Source organism: Heptranchias perlo, chromosome 16, assembly GCF_035084215.1.
Source record: "Heptranchias perlo isolate sHepPer1 chromosome 16, sHepPer1.hap1, whole genome shotgun sequence".
Classification (NCBI taxonomy): Eukaryota; Metazoa; Chordata; class Chondrichthyes; order Hexanchiformes; family Hexanchidae; genus Heptranchias; species Heptranchias perlo.
This window is the reverse complement of record NC_090340.1, coordinates 26,454,619-26,475,333: the sequence shown is the minus strand read 5'-3', so window position 1 is coordinate 26,475,333 and position 20,715 is coordinate 26,454,619. Positions and strand designations below refer to the sequence as shown.

The 20,715-nt window shown below is 41.0% G+C and overlaps 1 protein-coding gene across 1 annotated transcript; it reads right to left on the bottom strand.

Moving 5' to 3' along the window:
- Positions 1–19,078: 19,078 nt before the first annotated feature.
- Positions 19,079–20,436, bottom strand: si:dkey-148a17.6 (uncharacterized protein LOC108190685 homolog). Its single transcript, XM_067997462.1, has one exon. It carries the CDS (start codon positions 20,291–20,293, stop codon positions 19,283–19,285), a length of 1,011 nt encoding a protein of 336 aa, XP_067853563.1. The 5' UTR covers positions 20,294–20,436; the 3' UTR covers positions 19,079–19,282.
- Positions 20,437–20,715: the final 279 nt, after the last annotated feature.

Below are 20,715 nucleotides of genomic sequence, written 5' to 3'. Positions count from 1 at the left end.
GCATAAATGCGCTTACAATTTCTCTACGAATATTGAACGTAGAATATCTTTGTAAATGTATTTATGATGTCAACACATATAACAATCAGAGGAATTCTTGCCAGCCACTTTCATTCCAGGACCCTCCACCTGGCACCTCAGATAAAGTTGTGGTCATCGGAGAAGCTAGCTTAAGATATATCAGCCATAGGTACTTATGCTCTCAATATGTTAAGTACCCCGTTGTATATATTTTTATATAATTTATGTGTAATATATATTTTATACATAATTTATATACAGTATTTTACATTATTAAAATGTATTTTTTATATATCATTTGGAATTTATAGTCAGTTTGGTCATTTTTCAGCTGGTGCTCCTGAATGACCTGTAAGTACACAATAAATGGGAAGATACTGAGTGGTGTAAAGGAAGTGAGGGACCTTGGAGTGCATGTCCACAGATCCCTGAAGGTAGCAGGACAGGTAGATAAGGTGGTTAAAAAGGCATACGGGATACTTTCCTTTATTAGCCGAGGAATAGAATATAAGAGCAATGAGGTTATGCTAGAACTGTATAAAACATTGGTTAGGCCACAGCTTGAGTAGTGCGTACAGTTCCGGTCACCACATTACAGGAAAGATGGGATTGCACTAGAGAGAACAGAGGAGATTTATGAAGATGTTGCCAGGGCTGGTGAGTTTTAGCTATGAGAAAAGATTGGATAGGCTGGGGTGGAACAAAGGAGGCTGAGGGGAGATTTAATTGATATAAAATTATGACGGGACTAGATAGAGTGGATAGGGAGGACCTATTTTCCTTAGCAGAGGGGTCAGTGACCAAGGGACGTAGATTTAAAGTAATTGGTAGAAGGATTAGAGGGGCGCTGAGGAGAAATGTTTTCACCCAGAGGGTGGTGGGGGTCAGGAACTCACTGCCTGAAAGGGTGGTAGAGGCAGAAACCCTCAACTCATTTCAAAAGTTATTGGATGTGCACTTGATGTGTCATAACGTACAGGGCTATGGACCAAGTGCTGGAACATGGGATTAAGCTAGATAGCTCTTTTTCAGCTGGCACGGATATGATGGGCTGAATGGCCTCCTTCTGTGCCGTAACTTTCTATGATTCTATTCTATGATTCTACAGTTGGGGGAGAGGTCATCTACTGGGGCTATGTGAATGCAGCACTGGGAGAGATACCTTGGGAACTCAGGCTTTGTATATTCAGCAACAAGGGGAGAGACTAGACAGGGAACTATGTAGAGTCTAATGAATCCATCTAGTACACAACTTGAACTATCCTATTACAGTCTGTAACACACTCTGTAACAGATTCAGGCATGACTCCAAATGGTAATCAATGTCTCATTTATTAATAGTTAAATCAAACATGTAAATCAAATATTAGACAACAAAGTTGAAAAGAATATTACTCCGTTTGATCTATGGGCAGAGTTCGTAATTAAGTTGGCGATGTGGTCGTTTCAAGATTTCCGACAGTGAGGTAGTGTTCTGATGGTAAGGTGTTCTTCTGACAGCTGGGTTGCCTTTGCTGATTCCTCTGCCCTGAGCTCAAAAGATGTTTGGTTTTTATGTCCCCCTCCTGGCAGGAACCTCACACCATATATGGAACAATATTCATAAGACACTTATAGGTTAACAAAGTTGTTTTTCAAAGAATTCAAGATGGTCAGCTTGGTTTAACATTACTCATTTAACCACAAGACATTTTGCAAGGTTGTTTTTCAAAGTGGCCAGTTTGTTTGACCGCACTCATATTGTTATCTCGCCATTGTCCTGGTCTTATTGCTATCTTTGGATTATTGTTCTGCTTTTTGGGTCATTGTTCCTCTTTTATCACATAGCTGCCTTGCCTCACAATGAGGATAACAAGGGTCAGTCAACAGTTAGAGGTTAACAGTTTACAATTCAGCAAAATAAGCCACACACTCAGCAAAATAAGCAGCATAGCCTGCAGAACATGATGGTTAGTAGCATTAAGAAAAAGATGTCATATTGTCCCTATTTCCAATATTCTTACAGATTTCCCACATTGAGGGAGAGAAGGCTCAGACCCTCACTTATTTAATCAATCTAGTCCAATAGGGGAATGGTTTGGAATGGTGCACATTCTGTTTCAACTTGGAGATCCACCTGTAGACCTAGCAAGTAGACACTATTAGGGATATGATAACCAGGACTTGTATGATCAGGAAAGCATGCAACGCTAAACATGCCCATGGGGATTCACCAGCCTTATAGACATTCTCCCAACATGATTTAGCCCCAAGGGTTTGTATACCTTTCTCTATTTCCTTGTCATCCTGCAGCATTTTGACCAGATGTTTCTGCGAGGTAACACTTCTATCCAAGACGCTTTTAAGACTAAATGATAAAGGGGAAATGAGGTGCCTGAATCGAATTACGGCCTGTAATGTTCCTTCATCAAGTCTCCACAGATCTGCAGTCTGGTGCCGTCATGATTGGCTATAGTTACCAGTTTGAACTCAAGGAAGGGGTTTACACATCCCATTGACTGTGTTAGAAGACATTCCATACTTCCATTTTTGAAGGTCATCTCGGTGGTTATGTAACAGTGTTTCCCATTTCCTTGTTAAGCAATATGAGTACCCAGCCAGTGGGACGTTACCCGCATGTTACAAATGGGTGATTCATTGGCAAAAATATATCCACCTGACTGGTGGTCCTGAGTGTAATTAGTTTCACCAGCCCAGGGATCACCCCATTGAACACAAAGTTGAAGGTTCATTGCCCCCCACTGGTCTCCCAAGGCCAAATAGGGCGGGGGTTGATAGAATTCAGTCAAGGTGGTTCCTTCTGACCATCCCACCGACTGTATGGAAAATAGAGGTAGGCCAGACTGGTTGCCCAGTCTAGAGAGCGCAGTCAATAGCCCAACGATTTCCCCAAGCTGTTTACAAGACACCTCGGCAATATGCACCTTCGCAAAGTGTCTTACTAGACACGGATTAGTTTTGCCAGATAACTACTTGATCAATTGTTCATCCGTTATCCAATGCGTAATTTTCCCTCAACCCTTCTGCTATTCTCTTCCCAATGGCTCAGATACATGCTGCACAACACCACCTTAGAGGCCCGAGACACAATGGTCTCTTGATTGTATATGATTTCATTAATCTTATCCTGGCTTGCGTGGACACTCTGGACTATTTCATTAAAGGACAAGAGACTCTCTGAACCCTCATCGATCAGGTCCAGGTTACCCTCATTTATTTTGGTTAATAATTTCTTAAGTTGTTCTGTCAGTCCTCCCTGATGATAATACAGATTTTTTATATCCAACCTGTTAAATACTGCTCCTGCGGCAGCTTCCCCAGCCACCCAATCAGTGATAGATCTGGGTCGGTGGCTGTGCGTGATTCGGTCTCCATCCCATTTTTCCTTCCATTGTCTCCCTGCTCTCTGCTTGTGGAACCCATCGAATATCTGAGTTAATACAGCACGAGCCCAGTTAACATAATGCATGTCACATCAACCTTCCGGAGGCATTACATTACTTAAATCGACAATAACCAGGACCGCCTCATATCTCACATTTGTTTACACAACTTGATGAGTAGCCTGATCCACCAGCTCATTGTGCAATCCATCAGAAAATAAAGCCCTGTCACAACTAGATTCAACCGAGTGATATCTTTGTAGTACTTGAATCTTTATAGAATTCTTTTTAACTCGTGACGGATTCTCTAATTCTAGTGCTCCGGTGCAACCACATCGTCCCTCATGTCGTTCATGAACATAGGGAAAATAAAGCTGCCATCAGGTTGGGTTCAGGAAGCACGATATATGTATACCGTTCCTCCACCAATTCGGTACACACCCCAGTGATCAGAGGATTGTATTGTTAGTAAGAGTCGCATCATCCTTTGTCGGGATGGGATAACATTGTCCTCAATGTCTGTTCTATTTTCATTCCAGCCCACACCGTCCTTCCATTTGAGATGGAATAGAAACCCACCTGTCCATTGGTGGGCAGTGACCATTCGTATTCTGGGTTAGGAACTACCCCACCTTGAGAGTGAGAAAACCCTAAGAGTTTCGATTGCTCATCTACCCTTCAATAAGGCTGTCAGTTCTAAGTGGCCCTGCCTCCATCTAACATTCCTGATAGCACGTTTAAGTACACATAATGCTTTTGCGGCCAAAATTTACAACCACTCATAAGCTTTCTGTCTGGAGGGTAATGTTTACTTCCATTTTTGTAACATTGTGGCCATAACAGGCACCGATATCTTAGCCCCAATTTAGTAATTCTGGTTGGTGTAAAGCAAAATGTTAAAATCGCCAAACCGGACATACAGTGTTGCCTTGTGTGTGGTGCTTCTGTTAGTTGTGGTGCAATACCTTCCAATCTCTGAAAAACAACATTGGTCCTTCTCAAATTCAATGGTACAATCAGAGGATTCTTCATCCAGGGTGAAACCACAAGCTGGCAGTGCACTTTGTAAAACGTCACATCTGCACAGCTAGGATTCACTTTTCCTGGAACAGCATGAAATGTTTGGTGCAATCCAGAACCCTTCTTTTCCCCTTTACTGATATCTTCGATCTTCAGATAATTTACAAATTCCTTATGTATATCATCCTCCAACAAGCCCATCGATTCCACCTTCAATACTTCCATCAGTTTTACATCAGCCGATAGCAATGGTATTGCCACTATCACAGGAATCAGTCGTGAAATAATGTCACTTTGCTGGCAAGACTTCCTGGCATAATAAACCAATCCAAGTCTTTGCATCTTACACCAATCCATAGTCCCATCTGATTTCCAGATTTTCATTTGTTTGTCCGATATATAAAATTTGAGATCCAATTGTTTTCTATAGCATTTAAACCTCTTTTGAATCTGAACCCTCCATACATAATTGCCTTTAAGATCAGTTGTTTCTTAGTCTTTGTAATTCTGAATGATTGCCAATATCCCCAAACTGTCTCTCTGCCAGTCCTTTTATTAAAACCGGGGACTCTCCTTGTTCTGATATAACATTCCCCATCTGCCTATTCATTCCTTTCAGTAATCCCTCTCATTACTTACGCATTGTTTTATCATGTTTCCATTGTCTCTATGGGAGTTCAACTAAATCTCTTCCCAATTGCGCTTAGTAAAACTGTGTACCATTTCTCTTTGTGTGATCAAAATCAACGTACAATCAATTACATAAATCAGAAGACAAAAGATACAGAAGGAAAAATTTTACAGAGCAGGAATAATCTCTAACTGCCAATTATAACAAGCTTCTTGTGTTTGCATCACCACAAGTTCGTTCATGCATCTTTCCCTGCGCCTCCCATTTTAGAGTCATAGAAGTTTACAACATGGAAACAGGCCCTTCGGCCCAACATGTCCATGTCGCCCAGTTTATACCACTATGCTAGTCCCAGTTGCCTGCATTTGGCCCATATCCCTCTATACCCATCTTACCCATGTCACTGTCCAAATGCTTTTTAAAAGACAAAATTGTACCCGCCTCTACTACTGCATCTGGCAGCTCGTTCCAGACACTCACCACCCTTTGAGTGAAAAAATTGCCTCTCTGGACCCTTTTGTATCTCTCCCCTTTCACCTTAAATATATGCCCCCTCGTTATAGACTCCCCTACCTTTGGGAAAAGATTTTGACTATCTACCTTATCTATGCCCCTCATTATTTTATAGACTTCTATAAGATCACCCCTTAACCTCCTACTCTCCAGGGAAAAAAGTCCCAGTCTATCTAACCTCTCCCTATAAGTCAAACCATCAAGTCCCGGTAGCATCCTAGTAAATCTTTTCTGCACTCTTTCTAGTTTAATAATATCCTTTCTATAATAGGGTGACCAGAACTGTACACAGTATTCCAAGTGTGGCCTTACTAATGTCTTGTACAACTTCAACAAGACATCCCAACTCCTGTATTCAACGTTCTGACCAATGAAACCAAGCATGCTGAATGCCTTCTTCACCACCCTATCCACCTGTGACTCCACTTTCAAGGAGCTATAAACCTGTACTCCTAGGTCTCTTTGCTCTATAACTCTCCCCAATGCCCTACCATAAATGGAGTAGGTCCAGGCCCGATTCGATCTGCCAAAATGCATCACCTCACATTTATCTAAATTAAACTCCATCTGCCATTCATCGGCCCACTGGCCCAATTTATCAAGATCCCGTTGCAATCCTAGATAACCTTCTTCACTGTCCACAATGCCACCAATCTTGGTGTCATCTGCAAACTTACTAACCATGCCTCCTAAATTCTCATCCAAATCATTAATATAAATAACAAATAACAGCGGACCCAGCACCGATCCCTGAGGCACACCGCTGGTCACGGGCCTCCAGTTTGAAAAACAACCCTCTACAACCACCCTCTGTCTTCTGCCGTCAATCCAATTTTGTATCCAATTTGCTACCTCACCTTGGATCCCGTGAGATCTAACCTTATGTAACAACCTACCATGCGGTACCTTGTCAAAGGCTTTGCTAAAGTCCATTAGACCACGTCTACTGCACAGCCCTCATCTATTGTTTTGGTTACCCCTTCAAAAAACTCAATCAAATTTGTGAGACATGATTTTCCTCTCACAAAACCATGCTGACTGTTCCTAATCAGTCCCCGCCTCTCCAAATGCCCGTAGATCCTGTCTCTCAGAATACCCTCTAACAACTTACCCACTACAGATGTCAGGCTCACCGGTCTGTAGTTCCCAGGCTTTTGCCTGCCTCCCTTCTTAAACAAAGGCACAACATTTGCTACCCTCCAATCTTCAGGCACCTCACCTGTAGCTGTCGATGATTCAAATAAAGTTTTAATTACATTTGTCTCAATTTTAGATCACGTCTGCACTCAGGCATGCGTGCAGGGAAACATCCACATCAGCCTAGGTATCGGTTCCCTTGCTTAACACAACAATCCACCTTCCATGATGCAGTTTTTCTGTCATACACCATTAATTTAGATGAGTTTACCATTTCCTATACACCTCTCCCTCTAAATATCTCACAGAATGTGGTTCTGCCAATTCGGTAAATACTTGGGTGGTAAAATCCATGATAGGTAAGGTTAGGGTAAAAATCGAGGTTTATTCTTATCCCTAACTTGGCCCATAGGGTGAATAGTAGCGTACCCCAGATTGCGGATTGTTGATACAGGTGGAACTTCAACCCTCACATTTGTTTCACGTTTCCCTTAGAATACCAATGGACAAGGTCATAGTCCCTTAACATATCCCTGAATTCACCTCGCATCAAAAATCTCAGTGTTTGATCAATAAACGAAAGTACATACCGTACAAATGGTTGCCCGTCCTATTCCCTTTGTTTGTTTATTTCCCTTGTTTATCATCTCATTTATTTTATCCTGTGTCTGAATGAAAAACTTGGTAATGTTGTGCATGTTATAGACGGTACATCGCTCTTCCTGTGCCAGCTCATTGATTGTGTTTAGGATTGATGCAGCGACCAGTTTGGCCTGTGCATGTTCATAATGACACGCATGCTTCTTTATAGTCTCAACATCTACCCAATTCCAAATTGATATTCCTGTTCCGAATATCCGGATATCACACCCACCCATCCCACAGCGTCTGACTGTAACGGTCTTGTCCTGAAGATGCCCTCCCTTGGTGTAATTTATACCCCCATTATGTTATCTATCACTCTCTACCTCTCACTGCCATTTTATCTACATGTCTCTTGTGGGCATTTACCCAGTACAGTAAATTGGACGTTATTCACATTTTACAGTTCCTAAGTCCCTGTCATATTATATCCCCACTAATAAATGTAATTAATATCACATTGTGCATTTCACTTCACCTGTGGAGAAAGCACAAAGAATTATTTTTTCCGCCTCCAGCTTCTTTGGAGACTTGGAGTAGAACACCCTACACAATCTTGACCTGATGTCTCAACTGTCTGTCGTCTTGGATGCTCTGTACTTTGCTGCCGACTAACTTCCCCTGTCGGATGGCTGTAGACCCACAGGGTCAAAGTCGTCCCAAATGTGAAAGTAACACTGTGTAAGGCAACATGATTTTAAAACGTCTTTGCGGTACTGACTATGAAAATAGAGCGGAGCCAGCTTCATCACAGCAGCTCCACACTCAGGCAGATTTCAACTAAATTTAAAGAAAGTTTGCCGAATTGAAAAGAACACAATCGATTTAGATCTCAAATCTCACAGACATAAAATAGGACATTGTCCCATAACTGTATAATAACTCTTTTGACTTCTTGTACACTTAACAGTGGTACTATGCTTAGAAAACACAACGATTGAAATGCTTATATTAAACGACCGGGACTATATGAGGTGAACGCTGCTTCAGTTTTGTGAGAAAAAGAGGAAATGGAGCCAGCTGCAGCCTGCATGCTGCAGAGTGCAACACACTTAAAGAGACAGTACATTAAAACTAAAGAAAAATCCAGTGGCTTGAAGCAGTAGGAAAAATGGGATCTTCCCTTTTCATCTTTTCTCCTGTTTTAAATCATTTATCCTTTATCTCTCATCTGAATTTTCAATCTCTGACGTTTCCTATTTAACTCAATTTTGTTACGATTTAAAATCTCATGTGGGAAAGACCATTTATCAGGCTTGTATTGGCTCTCCTGTTTAAAAGTTATCTCCTTCTCCTTCATTGGTGGAAGGAAGGGGTATAGTGAATGGAAAGGGGGTACTGGGGAACCAGCCGGGAGTTCGAGCCTCTTTCTCGGTTCACTTTCTAGAACCTCTACGACTGTCTCTCTCCCTTCTGGTCTTTTACTCTGTAACACACTTGGGTTTGCTTAAATAATTCTTTGACTTCTGTGACTTTCAATTCGCAGTCCTCATCTAAGCCTTCACAATCTACTTTGTTCTCACCATTGGCTCCTTGTGTCATTGTGTTGTCTTGGGAGCAATAGTTCACAGCCTCCTCTGCCAACCCTTCCCCGTTTACCTTGTCCCCATCACCATCTGCTTGGATCATTGTACATATACTATCTCTCTTAACTCTCAACTGTTTTAGGAACCGTAGTATCTGTTCCTGTTGTTGGGTAGTCAGGAGGGTTATTAATTTATCTAATTTTTCTTCCACCCCTCCCGGTTTTTGAAGAGTCGTGGTCCGATTTCCCTCATTATTTCTCTGCTGGGGGGAGGGGGGGGTGCCACATTATTCCAGCTTAATGACCCATTTGCTGATATCGGAAACACCTGTCATTACAACCTCTGTTCCTCCCATGACTGCTTGCATCACAGCAGCACCCTTGTCTGCCCAATTTGTCCCGTAACTCCTAAATCATTTACTTACACCGTGTGTGGTCTAATCGAATTTATGGGTTGACACATAATATCCCTTAAAGCCCCTCTACAATTAGCAAGTTCCAACTCCAGTCCCCCATTTTTCTCTGTAAGTCTATCTCCCTCTTGTAATATTTTCTGACTCTAATCCCTGTGCTGTCGCAGTTTTAGCCACCAACTGCGAACTCGCCTGCATAGTCAAGACACCAGTCAGACGTTCTTTCAACCTCTCATTTTCGTCTGACTGTCTCTTAATTTCCATGTCTTTTTCAATTACAGTTTTGTCTGCCAATCCTTGATTCCAATTTACCCATGCCAGATCTGGCCAACATAAAAGAGAAACCAAAAGTCTTCTATAGGCATGTAAACAGTCCACAGGTAGTAAGAGGAGGGGTGGGGCCGATTAGGGACCGAAAAGGAGATCTACTCATGGAGGCAGAGGGCATGGCCGAGGTACTAAATGAATACTTTGCATCTGTCTTTACCAAGGAAGAAGATGCTGCCAGAGTCTCAGTAAAGGAAAATATAGTTGAGATAATGGATGGGCAAAAAATTGATAAGGGAAGTAAGGGTGGAAATTGCGGAGGTGCTGGCCATAATCTTCCAAACATGCTTAGATTGCAAATGTTACACCCTTGTTCAAAAAAGGGTGTAAGGATAAACTCAGCAACTATAGGCCAGTCAGTTTAACCTCAGTGGTGGGGAAACTTTTAGAAACGATAATCCGGGACATAATTAACAGTCACTTGGACAAGTGTGGATTGATTAGGGAAAGCTAGCACAGATTTGTTAAAGGCAAATCGTGTTTAACTAACTTGATAGAGTTTTTTGATGAGGTAACAGAGAGGGTAGATGAGGGCAATGCAGTTAATGGTGTATATGGACTTTCAAAAGGCATTTGATAAAGTGCCGCATAATTGGTTTGTCATCAAGAATGAAGCCCATGGAATAAAAGGGGCAGTAGCAACATGGATACAGAATTGGCTAAGTAACAGGAAGCAGAAAGTAGTGGTGAACGTTTGTTTTTCAGACTGGAGTGAGGTGTACAGTGGTGTTCCCCAGGGATCCATACTGGGACCACTGCTTTTCTTGATATATGTTAATGACTTGGACTTGGGTGTACAGGGCACAATTTCCAAATTTGCAGATGACACAAAACTTGGAAGTGTAGTGAATAGTGAGGAGGATAGTGATAGACTTCAAGAGGATATAGACAGGCTGGTGGCATGGACCGACACGTGGCAGATGAAATGTAACACAGAAAAATTCGCGGTGATACATTTCAGTAGGAAGAATGAGGAGAGGCAATATAAACTAAAGGGCACAATTCTAAAAGGGATACAGGAACAGAGAGATCTGGAGGTATATGTGCACAAATCGTTGAAGGTGACTGGGCAGGTTGGGGTCCTGGGCTTTATAAATAGAGGCATCAAGTACGAAAGCAAGGAAGTCATGATGAACCTTTATAAAATACTGGTTCGGCCACAACTGGAGTATTGTGTCCAGTTCAGGGCACTGCACTTCAGGAAAGATGTGAAGGCCTTAGAGAGGGTGCAGAAGAGATTTACTAGAATGATTCCAGGGACGAGGAACTTTAGTTACATGGATAGACTGGAGAAGCTGGGGTTGTTCTCCTTGGTACAGAGAAGGTTGAGAGGAGATTTGATAGAGGTATTCAAAATCATGAAGGGTCTAGACAGAGTAGGTAAAGAGAGAAACTGTTTCCATTGGCGGAAGGCTCAAGAACCAGAGGACATAGATTTAAGGTGATTGGCAAAAGAACCAAAGGTGACATGAGGAAAAACTTTTTTACACAGCGAGTGGTTAGGATCTGGAATGCACTACCCGAGGGGGTGGCGGAGGCAGATTCAATCATGGCCTTCAAAAGGGAACTGGATAAATACTTGAAAGGAAAAAAATTGCAGGACCATGGGGATAGGGCAGGGGAGTGGGACTAACTGGGTTGCTCTTGGATAGAACCGGCGTGGACTCGATGGGCCGAATGGCCTTCTTCCGTGCTGTAACCTTTCTATGATTCTATCTGACTGTTTCTTAATTTCCCTGTCTTTTTCATCTGATGGTCTCTTAGTTTCCTCTAACTGATTCCTATTTTCCTCTTTTAATTGTTTAATACATTCCTCACTCTTAAGTGCACACAAGTTTGCTGCCCAATTGATCCTATTACCAACTCTCTCCTTCATCTTTTTATTTTGAACTTGATCCTCGACCCATTCTATGGCCGTCTCATAAGCCTCATCCTTCTCCACTACTTTGGAGATTAATTCTACCGGTTCCTCGGACCACTTTAGTTCCTTTTTCAGTTTCTTTCATGGACACTTATACCAAACAAAACCTCACTTCCGGAATTTGAACACTTGTCCTCTTTTGTGATCTGTCACATTTTAAATGTATTTTCCTTTACATCTTTGATTTTGTGTCAACACAAAACATTGATTAGTCACCTTCTGGCTGGCTCACCAATTTGTAACAGATTCGGACATGACCCCAAATGGTATTCAATGTCTCATTTATTAATAGTTAAATCAAACATGTAGAGGTATCAAATATTAGATAATAATGATCAGAAGAATATTACCCCGTTTGATCTCTGGGCAGAGTTCGTAATTAAGTTGGTGCTGTGGTATGATAGTGAGGTACTCTTCTGATAGTCAGGTGTTCTCCAACAGCTGGGTGCTCTTCTGATAGCTGGGTGCTCTTCTGATAGCTGGGTGATCCTCTGACAGCTGGGTGAACTTCTGACAGCTGGGTGATCTTCTGACAGCTGGGTGAACTTCGTTGATTCCTCTGCCCTGAGCTCAAAAGATGTTTGTTTTTTATGTCCACCCACCCCCACACCCCGGGCGGGAACCTCACACTACATATGGAACAATATTCATAAGACACTTAAAGATTAACAAAGTTATTTTTAAAAGAATTCAAGATGGTCAGCTTGTTTTAACATTACTCATCTAACCACAAGACCTTTTGCAAGGTTGTTTTTCAAGGTGGCCAGTTTGTGTGACCGCACTCCTATAGTTATCTTGCCATTGACCTGGTCTCATCGCTATCTTTGGATTGTTGTTCTACTTTTTGGGTCATTCCTCTTTTACCACATAGCTGCCTTGCCTCACAATGAGGGTAACAAGGGTCAGTCACTAGTCAAAGGTTAACAGGTTACGATTCAGTAAAATAAGCCACACACTCGGTAAAATAAATAGCACAGCCTGCAGAGCATGATGGTTAGTAGCATTAAGTTAAAGATATCAATTTTTCCCAATTTCCAATATTCTTACAACTCAGCATATGTGATTGGTCTCATTTTTCTCAGGACTCCCCTCTTTCACTCTCCATCTCTCAGGTTACGGCTTAAATGCCTTTGGGATGCTTGGAATGTATGATAAATTCCACCAGACATAAATCGTGCCTATTGATGCACAAAATTGATCACAATATTGTTCCTGTGATAGTCCAGTTTCCAATTTAAAAGATCCACAGGTGGGTGTTGTTCATGGCAGATATAAACAAGGTCTTCCGAACTTACTTAACACATCAATACAGTTTGGAAGTCGAGAAGAAAGGTTTTCTTCTATAAGCCAGACATGCCAGAGTCAAGCTGTTATTTTAGACCTACCCCAACCTTAATTTTTAAATTTATTCAGAGCAAATGTATTCATTTATTTTATAATGCAAAGCAAGTTCTGCCTTTATCTATCTGCATCTGATGCTAATATCAAGCTCAATACAGAAAGTACAGAGGAGATCTAAAAAAGGAAATAAGAGGGGCAAAGAGAGAGTATGAGAATAGATTAGCGGCTAACATAAAAGGGAACCCAAAACTCTCTTATAAACATCTTAATAGTAAAAGGGTAGTCAAAGGAAGAGAGGGACAAAAAAGGAGATCTTCTTGTGGAGGCCGAGGGCATGTCTGAGGCACTAAATGAATATTTCGCATCGGTCTTCACTAGAGAAGAGGATGCTGCCATTGTAGCAGTAAAGGAGGAGGTAGTAGTGATATTAGATAGGATGAAAATAGATAGAGGAGGTACTTAAAAGATTGGCAGTAATCAAAGTAGAAAAGTCACCCCATTCAGATGGGAAGCATCCTAGGTTACTGAGGGAAGTAAGGGTGGAAATTGCGGAGGCTCTGGCCACAATCTTCCAATCCTCCTTAGATGGTGCCAGAGGACTGGAGGACTGCAAATGTTACACCCCTGTTCAAAAAAGGGGTGAGTGATAAACCTGGCAACTACAGGCCAGTCGCCCTAATGTCAGTGGTGGGGAAACTATTAGAGACAATAATCCAGGACAAAATTAATTCGCACTTAGAAAAATATGGGTTAATAAATGAAAGTCAGCATGGATTTGTTAAAGGAAAATCATGTTTGACTAACTTGATTGAGTTCTTTGATGAAGTAATGGAGAGGGTTGATAAGGGTAGTGCGGTTGATGTTGTGTATACGGACTTTTAAAAGGCATTTGATAAAGTACCACATAATAGACTCGTTAGCAAATTAAAGCCAATGGGATTAAAGGGACATTGGCAGCGTGGTTTACAAAATTGGCTATGGAACAGAAAGCAGAGAGCAGTGGTGAACGGTTGTTTTTTAGACTGGAGGGAAGTATACAGCGGTGTTCCCCAGGGGTCAGTAATAGGATCACTGCTCTTTTTGATATATATTAATGACTGGGACTTGGGACAGAGGGTATAATTTCAAAGTTTGCAGATGTTACAAAACTAGGAAATGTAGTAAACAATGTAAAGGATAGTAACAGACATCAGGAGGGCATAGGCAGAGTGGTGAAATGGGCAGACACATGACAGATTAAATTTAACACAGCGAAGTGTGAAGTGATGCATTTTGGTAGGAAGAATGAGGAGAGGCAATATAAACTAAATTTTAAAGGCGCTGCAGGAACAGGGAGACCTGAGAGTGCACATACACAAATCTTTGAAGGTAGCAGGACAAGTTGAGAAGGCTATTACACATGACAGATGAAATTTAACGCAGAGAAGTGTGAAGTGAAAAATTTTGGTAGAAAGAATGAGAACATAAGAAAATAAGAAATAGGAGCAGGAGTAGGTCATATGGCCCCTGGAGCCTGCTCCACCGTTCAAAAAGATCATGGCTGATCTTCGACCTCAACTCCACTTTCCAGCCCGATCCCCATATCCCTTGATTCCTCTAAAGTCCAAAAATCTATCTATCTCAGCCTTGAATATACTCAATGACTCAGCATCCACAACCCTCTGGGGTAGAGAATTCCAAAGATTCGCAACCCTCTGAGTGAAGAAATTCCTCCTCATCTCAGTCTTAAATGAGAAGAGGCAATATAAACTAAATGGCACAACTTCAAAGGCAGTGCAGGAACAAAGAGACCTGAGAGTGTATGTACATAAATCTTTGGCGGTGGCAGGACAAATTAGGATGGCTGTTAAAAAAGCATATGGGATCCTGGGTTTTATTAATAGAGGCATGGGGTACAAAAGCAAGGAAGTTATGCTTAACCTTTATAAAGCACTGGTTAGGACGCAGCTGGAGTATTGTGTTCGATTACGGACACCACAGTTTAGGAAGGAGGTTAAGGCCTTGGAGAGTGTGCAGAAGAGATTTACTTGAATGGTACCAGGGATGAGGGACTTCAGTTATGTGGAGAGACTGAAGAAGCTGGGGTTGTTCCCCTTAGAACACAGAAGGTTAAGGGGAGATTTGACAGAGGTGTTCAAAATCATGAACGATTTTGATAGAGCAAATAAGGAGCAATTGTTTCCAGTGGCAGAAGGGTCAGTAACCAAAGAATACGGATTTAAGATGATCGGCAAAAGACCCAGAGGCGACATGAGGAAACATTCTTTTATGCAGCAGGTTGTAATGATCTGGAATGCACTGCCTGAAAGGGTGGTGGAAGCAGATTCAATAGTAACTTTCAAAAGGGAATTGGATAAATACTTGAAGGGAAAAAATTTACAGTGCTATGGGGAAAGAACTGGGGAATGGGACTAATTGGATAGCTCTTCAAAAGAGTCAGCTCAGGCACAATGGGCCGAATGGCCTCCTCCTGTGCTGTACCTACTATGATGCCAGGAAATTAGTCATATTTGTGACTAATTCCCTGATATTGTACTGCCTGTTTATTCTAAACAGGATAGCATGACTATTAAACTGGTGGACAGCCATATGTTATATGAACACGTTAAGCATTTAGTTGTTAATATCTCCAACAGTAATTTTTAGGCTATAGTTCATGATGAACAAGGACAACTTGAAAGCCTGCAGGCATGAACCCCTCAGTCCACTTTGCACTACAGTGCTCGGTAAAATACTTTCCACGAGTGTACAGTTGCGCAACAAGCAAATATAGTGAGGGAGGGATTACAAGAGAGAGTGAGCAAGAGACCAACGCAATTCCTTTGATGTCGAAATGATTGCTCCCTGAGCTACCAAAGGATAAGGGCTTGCACAGTTCAAAAGGAAACTGAAAATAGAGTAGTTACATATAGCAAATGATAAAACAGCACCTATAATTATCATCACTTTCTTTGCTTTGATGTTTTGTTGGACTGTGGAAGAGATGGAGTCTCAATGTTTTATGTGCTACTAATATTAATGTTCAGGATTTTGCAAGGGATTGTTTATTTTTGGATATATAAAGTGAAGTTAGACCATCAGACACAGCAAATGTCAATGGGTAGAAACACGGTAAGGGATATTTTTAAGAGGCCTGAAGAAGAAAGTACTATAGAGCAGTAAGAGGTGGCTTTTAGGAAGAAATGCTGTATCTGAAATATGAATCCAAAGTAATCCAAGGAGAACAGAATTTGTAGATTTTAATATATTAGGTTATTCCTGTCTCAGTGCCACATTGGAGCTGTGTCTCAGTTCCCTGGCAGTCAGCAGCGAGTGTTTTTTATTGGCCTCAGGCAGCCAGGTTATTTGAGTGGATAAGGGCATCACAGCCTGCTCCTGATCATGGCCACATGGGCGTGTTCTCCAGTCAGAGTCACTGGATAGTAATCTGTAGCAGGAACCCTAGCTGATTTTTTTCTTCTTCTCAGCTTGAGACAATTTTGTGTGCCCCCACAGCTGCCCCAGCACAGATTAGTTAACTAAACTAGGGATTGAACCTGGGCCTTTTCTGGTCTATCTGGCTCAGTGCCACAACTTACACTGCATTTACCCACTGTCATAGAGGAAGCCCAGTATTAACATATTTTACTTTTGTAGTGTATTTTTACTCATTGACTCATTTCAAAAAGAATGTAGCTGTCACGTTAAGTTCATATTTTTCACGTGGGTTAAACAGATTGCTCAAAACATCCAACTTTGCCACATTTACAAAATATTGTGCAATTTATTTAAAAAAACACAATATGATTTTTCAGTTAGAAAAGGTGAAGGATGAGGACAGTGCATTCAGCCCATCCACATTCATCCCTCTAGTATTATAACTCACCCAGCCTAGCATCCACCTGCACTTTTAATGTCCCTTAAAATATTGACTCCATTACCTTACCTAGTACCATATTCCAAATATTTATCACCCTTTGAGAAAATAATTTTCTTCTGAACGCTGTTTAAATTTACCTTTCACTAATTTAAATTTAAGTCCTCTTTTCCGACAGGCCTGACCTAGTATGAAGTAATATTGTGTATTCACCTTCTCGAAGCCATTTAATTTTCTCCTTAGACTGAGGAGCTTAAGCTTGTCTAATGTTTCTTCACAGGTATTTCTTTTTACATTTGTTGCTCTTTTTTGCACCCTCTCTGATTCAGATATATCCCCTTTGAAGTGCGCTAACCAAAACTCTGGCCAGTGCATTATAAAGACGCAGTGTTGCCTATGTTGACATATAGTGCGTTGTTTTGGCTATTTGCTTTTTAAGTTAGATCTCCCATTATCTCAACATTGAAAATAAGTCTACTGGCGCTCCCAGATTCCTTTATTGTCATAGTGTGTGTCAATACCTCTATCTTCTGGCATTATGTATAAACAGGAGATGAGAAATATATATATTTTTTCAAATCTCCTTGAATCCTGGACAAAATGAACAAATGTAAGGAATCTTACAACACCAGGTTGTAGTCCAACTGTTTTATTTGAAAATCACAAGCTTGTGATTTTCAAATAAAACAGTTGGACTACAACCTGGTGTTGTAAGATTCCTTACATTTGTACACCCCAGTCCATTACCGGCATCTCCACAAAATGAACAAGACATTTTGAGAAATATTAAAACATTTTCTTCACAAATATGAAAAAAATAAAAAATTGGGTCTTTGCGCTATCACTAACATGCATATACCCATGTGGTTTAAGATGCTTTACACTCAAAATTCATAGAATCTCAGGCATTATTGAACCTATAGCCACAATTTTCAAAGCATTTGCAGTGTTGTAAGTGCACTTGTAAGTAAGACAAAAAAGGAAACTAACCCAAATAAACTGGAAAGAAAAATTGGCAGATAAGACAGTGGACAAACAATTGGAAATGTTCAAACATGAGATGATTAGGGTACAAACTAGACATATTCCCACAAAAAAATAAAAGGGGTGCAGCAAAAGCTGGAGTTCCTTGGATGAGTAGAAAAATTAAAATGAGACTTCAAAAAGAGGCACATGAGAAATCTAGACCTAATAATATGAAAAATAATCAAGCAGAGTATAGAAAATATAGAAACTGTAGTATTCAGTACATAGTGAGAGCCATTCTTGGAAGGGGGGCATTTTTTAATTAAAATAGGGAATTTTATATATAGAACAAAGTAACTGCATATATTAGTCACATGCAGTGCCAGGTTCTAAACAGAGTCAAAAGAGACATGTAAATATTAGTTTTTAGTTCTTCAATTCACTGTAGCACTTTTAATACAGCACAGTCTTCCTGTTCAGTTCCCTTTTCCAGTGCACTCAAGAGCGGGGCAGCTTTTGATACCAGCTTGTAGTGACAAAACCCAACAATAGAAAATAGTCTGAGAGTGCTTTATAAGGGGAGGGGGTGACAATAGTCTAAGAATGCTTTATAAGGGGAAGGGGTGACAATGAGTTAGAGACAGACAAAGCATGGTCGAAGAGATGGGCTTACAGCAAGCTTTGAAGGAAGGGCGAGAGGTAGCTCTGCAGAGTGATTTTGGAGTTTCAGAACTTTTGGAACATAGTAGCTGAAAAAGCAGCCTCTGATGGTTGAGCTGAGGGAGTTAGATGATCTCAGCTGAGGCAGCAGTAGGAATATTGCAAATGGCCTAGGCATCCCTGAGTTGGGGAAGAGAAAACTGGCCAGGGTTCATGCTCTTAGTTGCTATGCAGCAACCTCTTTGGAATGCACATGTATTGGTGACAGGTGAGAGAAGGTTTTGGTTTGAGTGCGATCCCTCCTTCCTTCCCCTCCCCCATTTCCACCGACTGAATGCCCTACTAACGCTAAAGAGCCTATTCTGTGATCGTGTGCAATCAGGGCTACAGTGCAGATGACCCAATGCTTCCTTTAAGCACGGGATTAACTCTTTACTGTCCAGCTACTCAGATGTTGAATGCCACTTGGGCAAAATACTGGAAGGCGACTGGTGCCTGTGGAACCTTACGCCATCAATGCTGCCAGGAGAGGGTAGAAAAGCGGCAGAGGGAAAGAGGGGATGAAATGGAAAAAGTGCTGTAGTAATATTAGAAAGATAATGGGGAAAGTGGCATAAATTTTAATAACTGCTGGAATTAAACATCTTTATCATCTGAGTAAATGTTAATTTTAAATCACATGACAAAAACAAGTCAATTTGTACAAAGATGTCAACAAAAAATTCAATAGGTAAATGATTTTAATACAGAATAGATGATTAATAATGAAACATTGATTTCTGTAATATGCAAAATATGTCATCCATTATATTGTAGGGCAGTGACCTAACTATTTCTGCTGCGTTATTTATATTGTACACCATACATTTTTTTGCAGTGGATAATCGCGCAGGATTTGAATACAACCTGTCCTTAACATTAAATGTTTACAGACCTTGGCTACTTTCCATTTTTGTCGTATTAACGCGTTCTACGGTACATTCATCTTTAGTGGACTGAGCCATTTGCTCAAAAACTTTGGCCATTACTGAAGATCGAAAACTTGTCCGCCAATTCCGGGCAGCAAATGCGTAAAGTAGGGGGTTAATGCTGCTGCTGATGAAAGCTAAAGCTCCTGTAACGTATGATCCAACATTAGAAATCTGTTCCAGTGTCTTTGACACATCTGAGTCTGACTCCACCATCAGGGATGCGAATTCAACCAGGTTGAATACATGGTAAGGAAGCCAACAGATTACAAACGCTATTACAATGCTTATAATTAGCATTTCAGATTTGATTTTGCTCTTAAAAGACATTTGACCCACCCTTTTTGCAACAGATGCATAACAGATAGTGAGCACTGAAAAAGGAATTACAAATCCAACCAAGGTTTCCAATGCCAGGCATGTAATTTGCTGGGCATTGGAATCATATTCACGACCTGAACACTGAGCGTAGCCATCGATAATTTCCACATTTTTAACTAAAATTATAGGAATGGCAAAAAGAAAAGCCAATGTCCAAACAACAACTACCACCTTGCGAACAAAGTCTTTCTTCCGCCATCGCTGTGAAGCAAATGGATAGATTACAGCCATGAAGCGGTCAATGCTCATCAGCATGATGAAGAACACGCTGCCGTACAAATTGCAATAAATGAGATAGCCCAGGATTTTGCAAGAAGCTTCGCCAAAGACCCAGTAGTTTGTGATAGCGTATATCCACAAAGGCAAGGTAACCAAGACAACCAAATCGGCCACTGCAAGGTTCAGGATCAGCACAACCGTGGGTGATCGTTGTTTCAGCTTAAACAGTATAACCCAGATGACCAGTGAATTCCCTGGAATTCCAACAAGGCACGTTAATCCAAGGACGATGCTGGCTGCTATACCTTGTACGATGTTATCTGAGTGATCTGTTTCATTGTTGTCGACAGTACCGTTTGAGATCTCCATCCTTATTGTTGTGGACCGTGTTAGGAACACTTGAGGGGATTTTGTAAGAATTCAGTGAAATTTACTGAAAGATTTGACAAATAAATGTGGCTACTCCTTTCAGTGTCATGTGCCATTATTACAAAATATCAATACTAACCACACACAAACTTCCTTTTTTTCTGCCAAGGGCTGGATTCAGAGATCTGGGTATTGGGAAACTTGGCATCCAACAATCTCACCCAGCTGGAACACCCCCTCCCTCCCCCTGTGATTTTTTGATTGGTCTTTTTGCCAAAATAATTTACTCTCAGACATTAAAGTGCTTCATTTAATATGTAGTCTACATGCAAATGAGATGCATATGATGCTCTGGATGAAAGTATTGCTCAGTATTACTTCACATCAGACAATAAAGGGAAGTCACATATAGAGAAAGCATC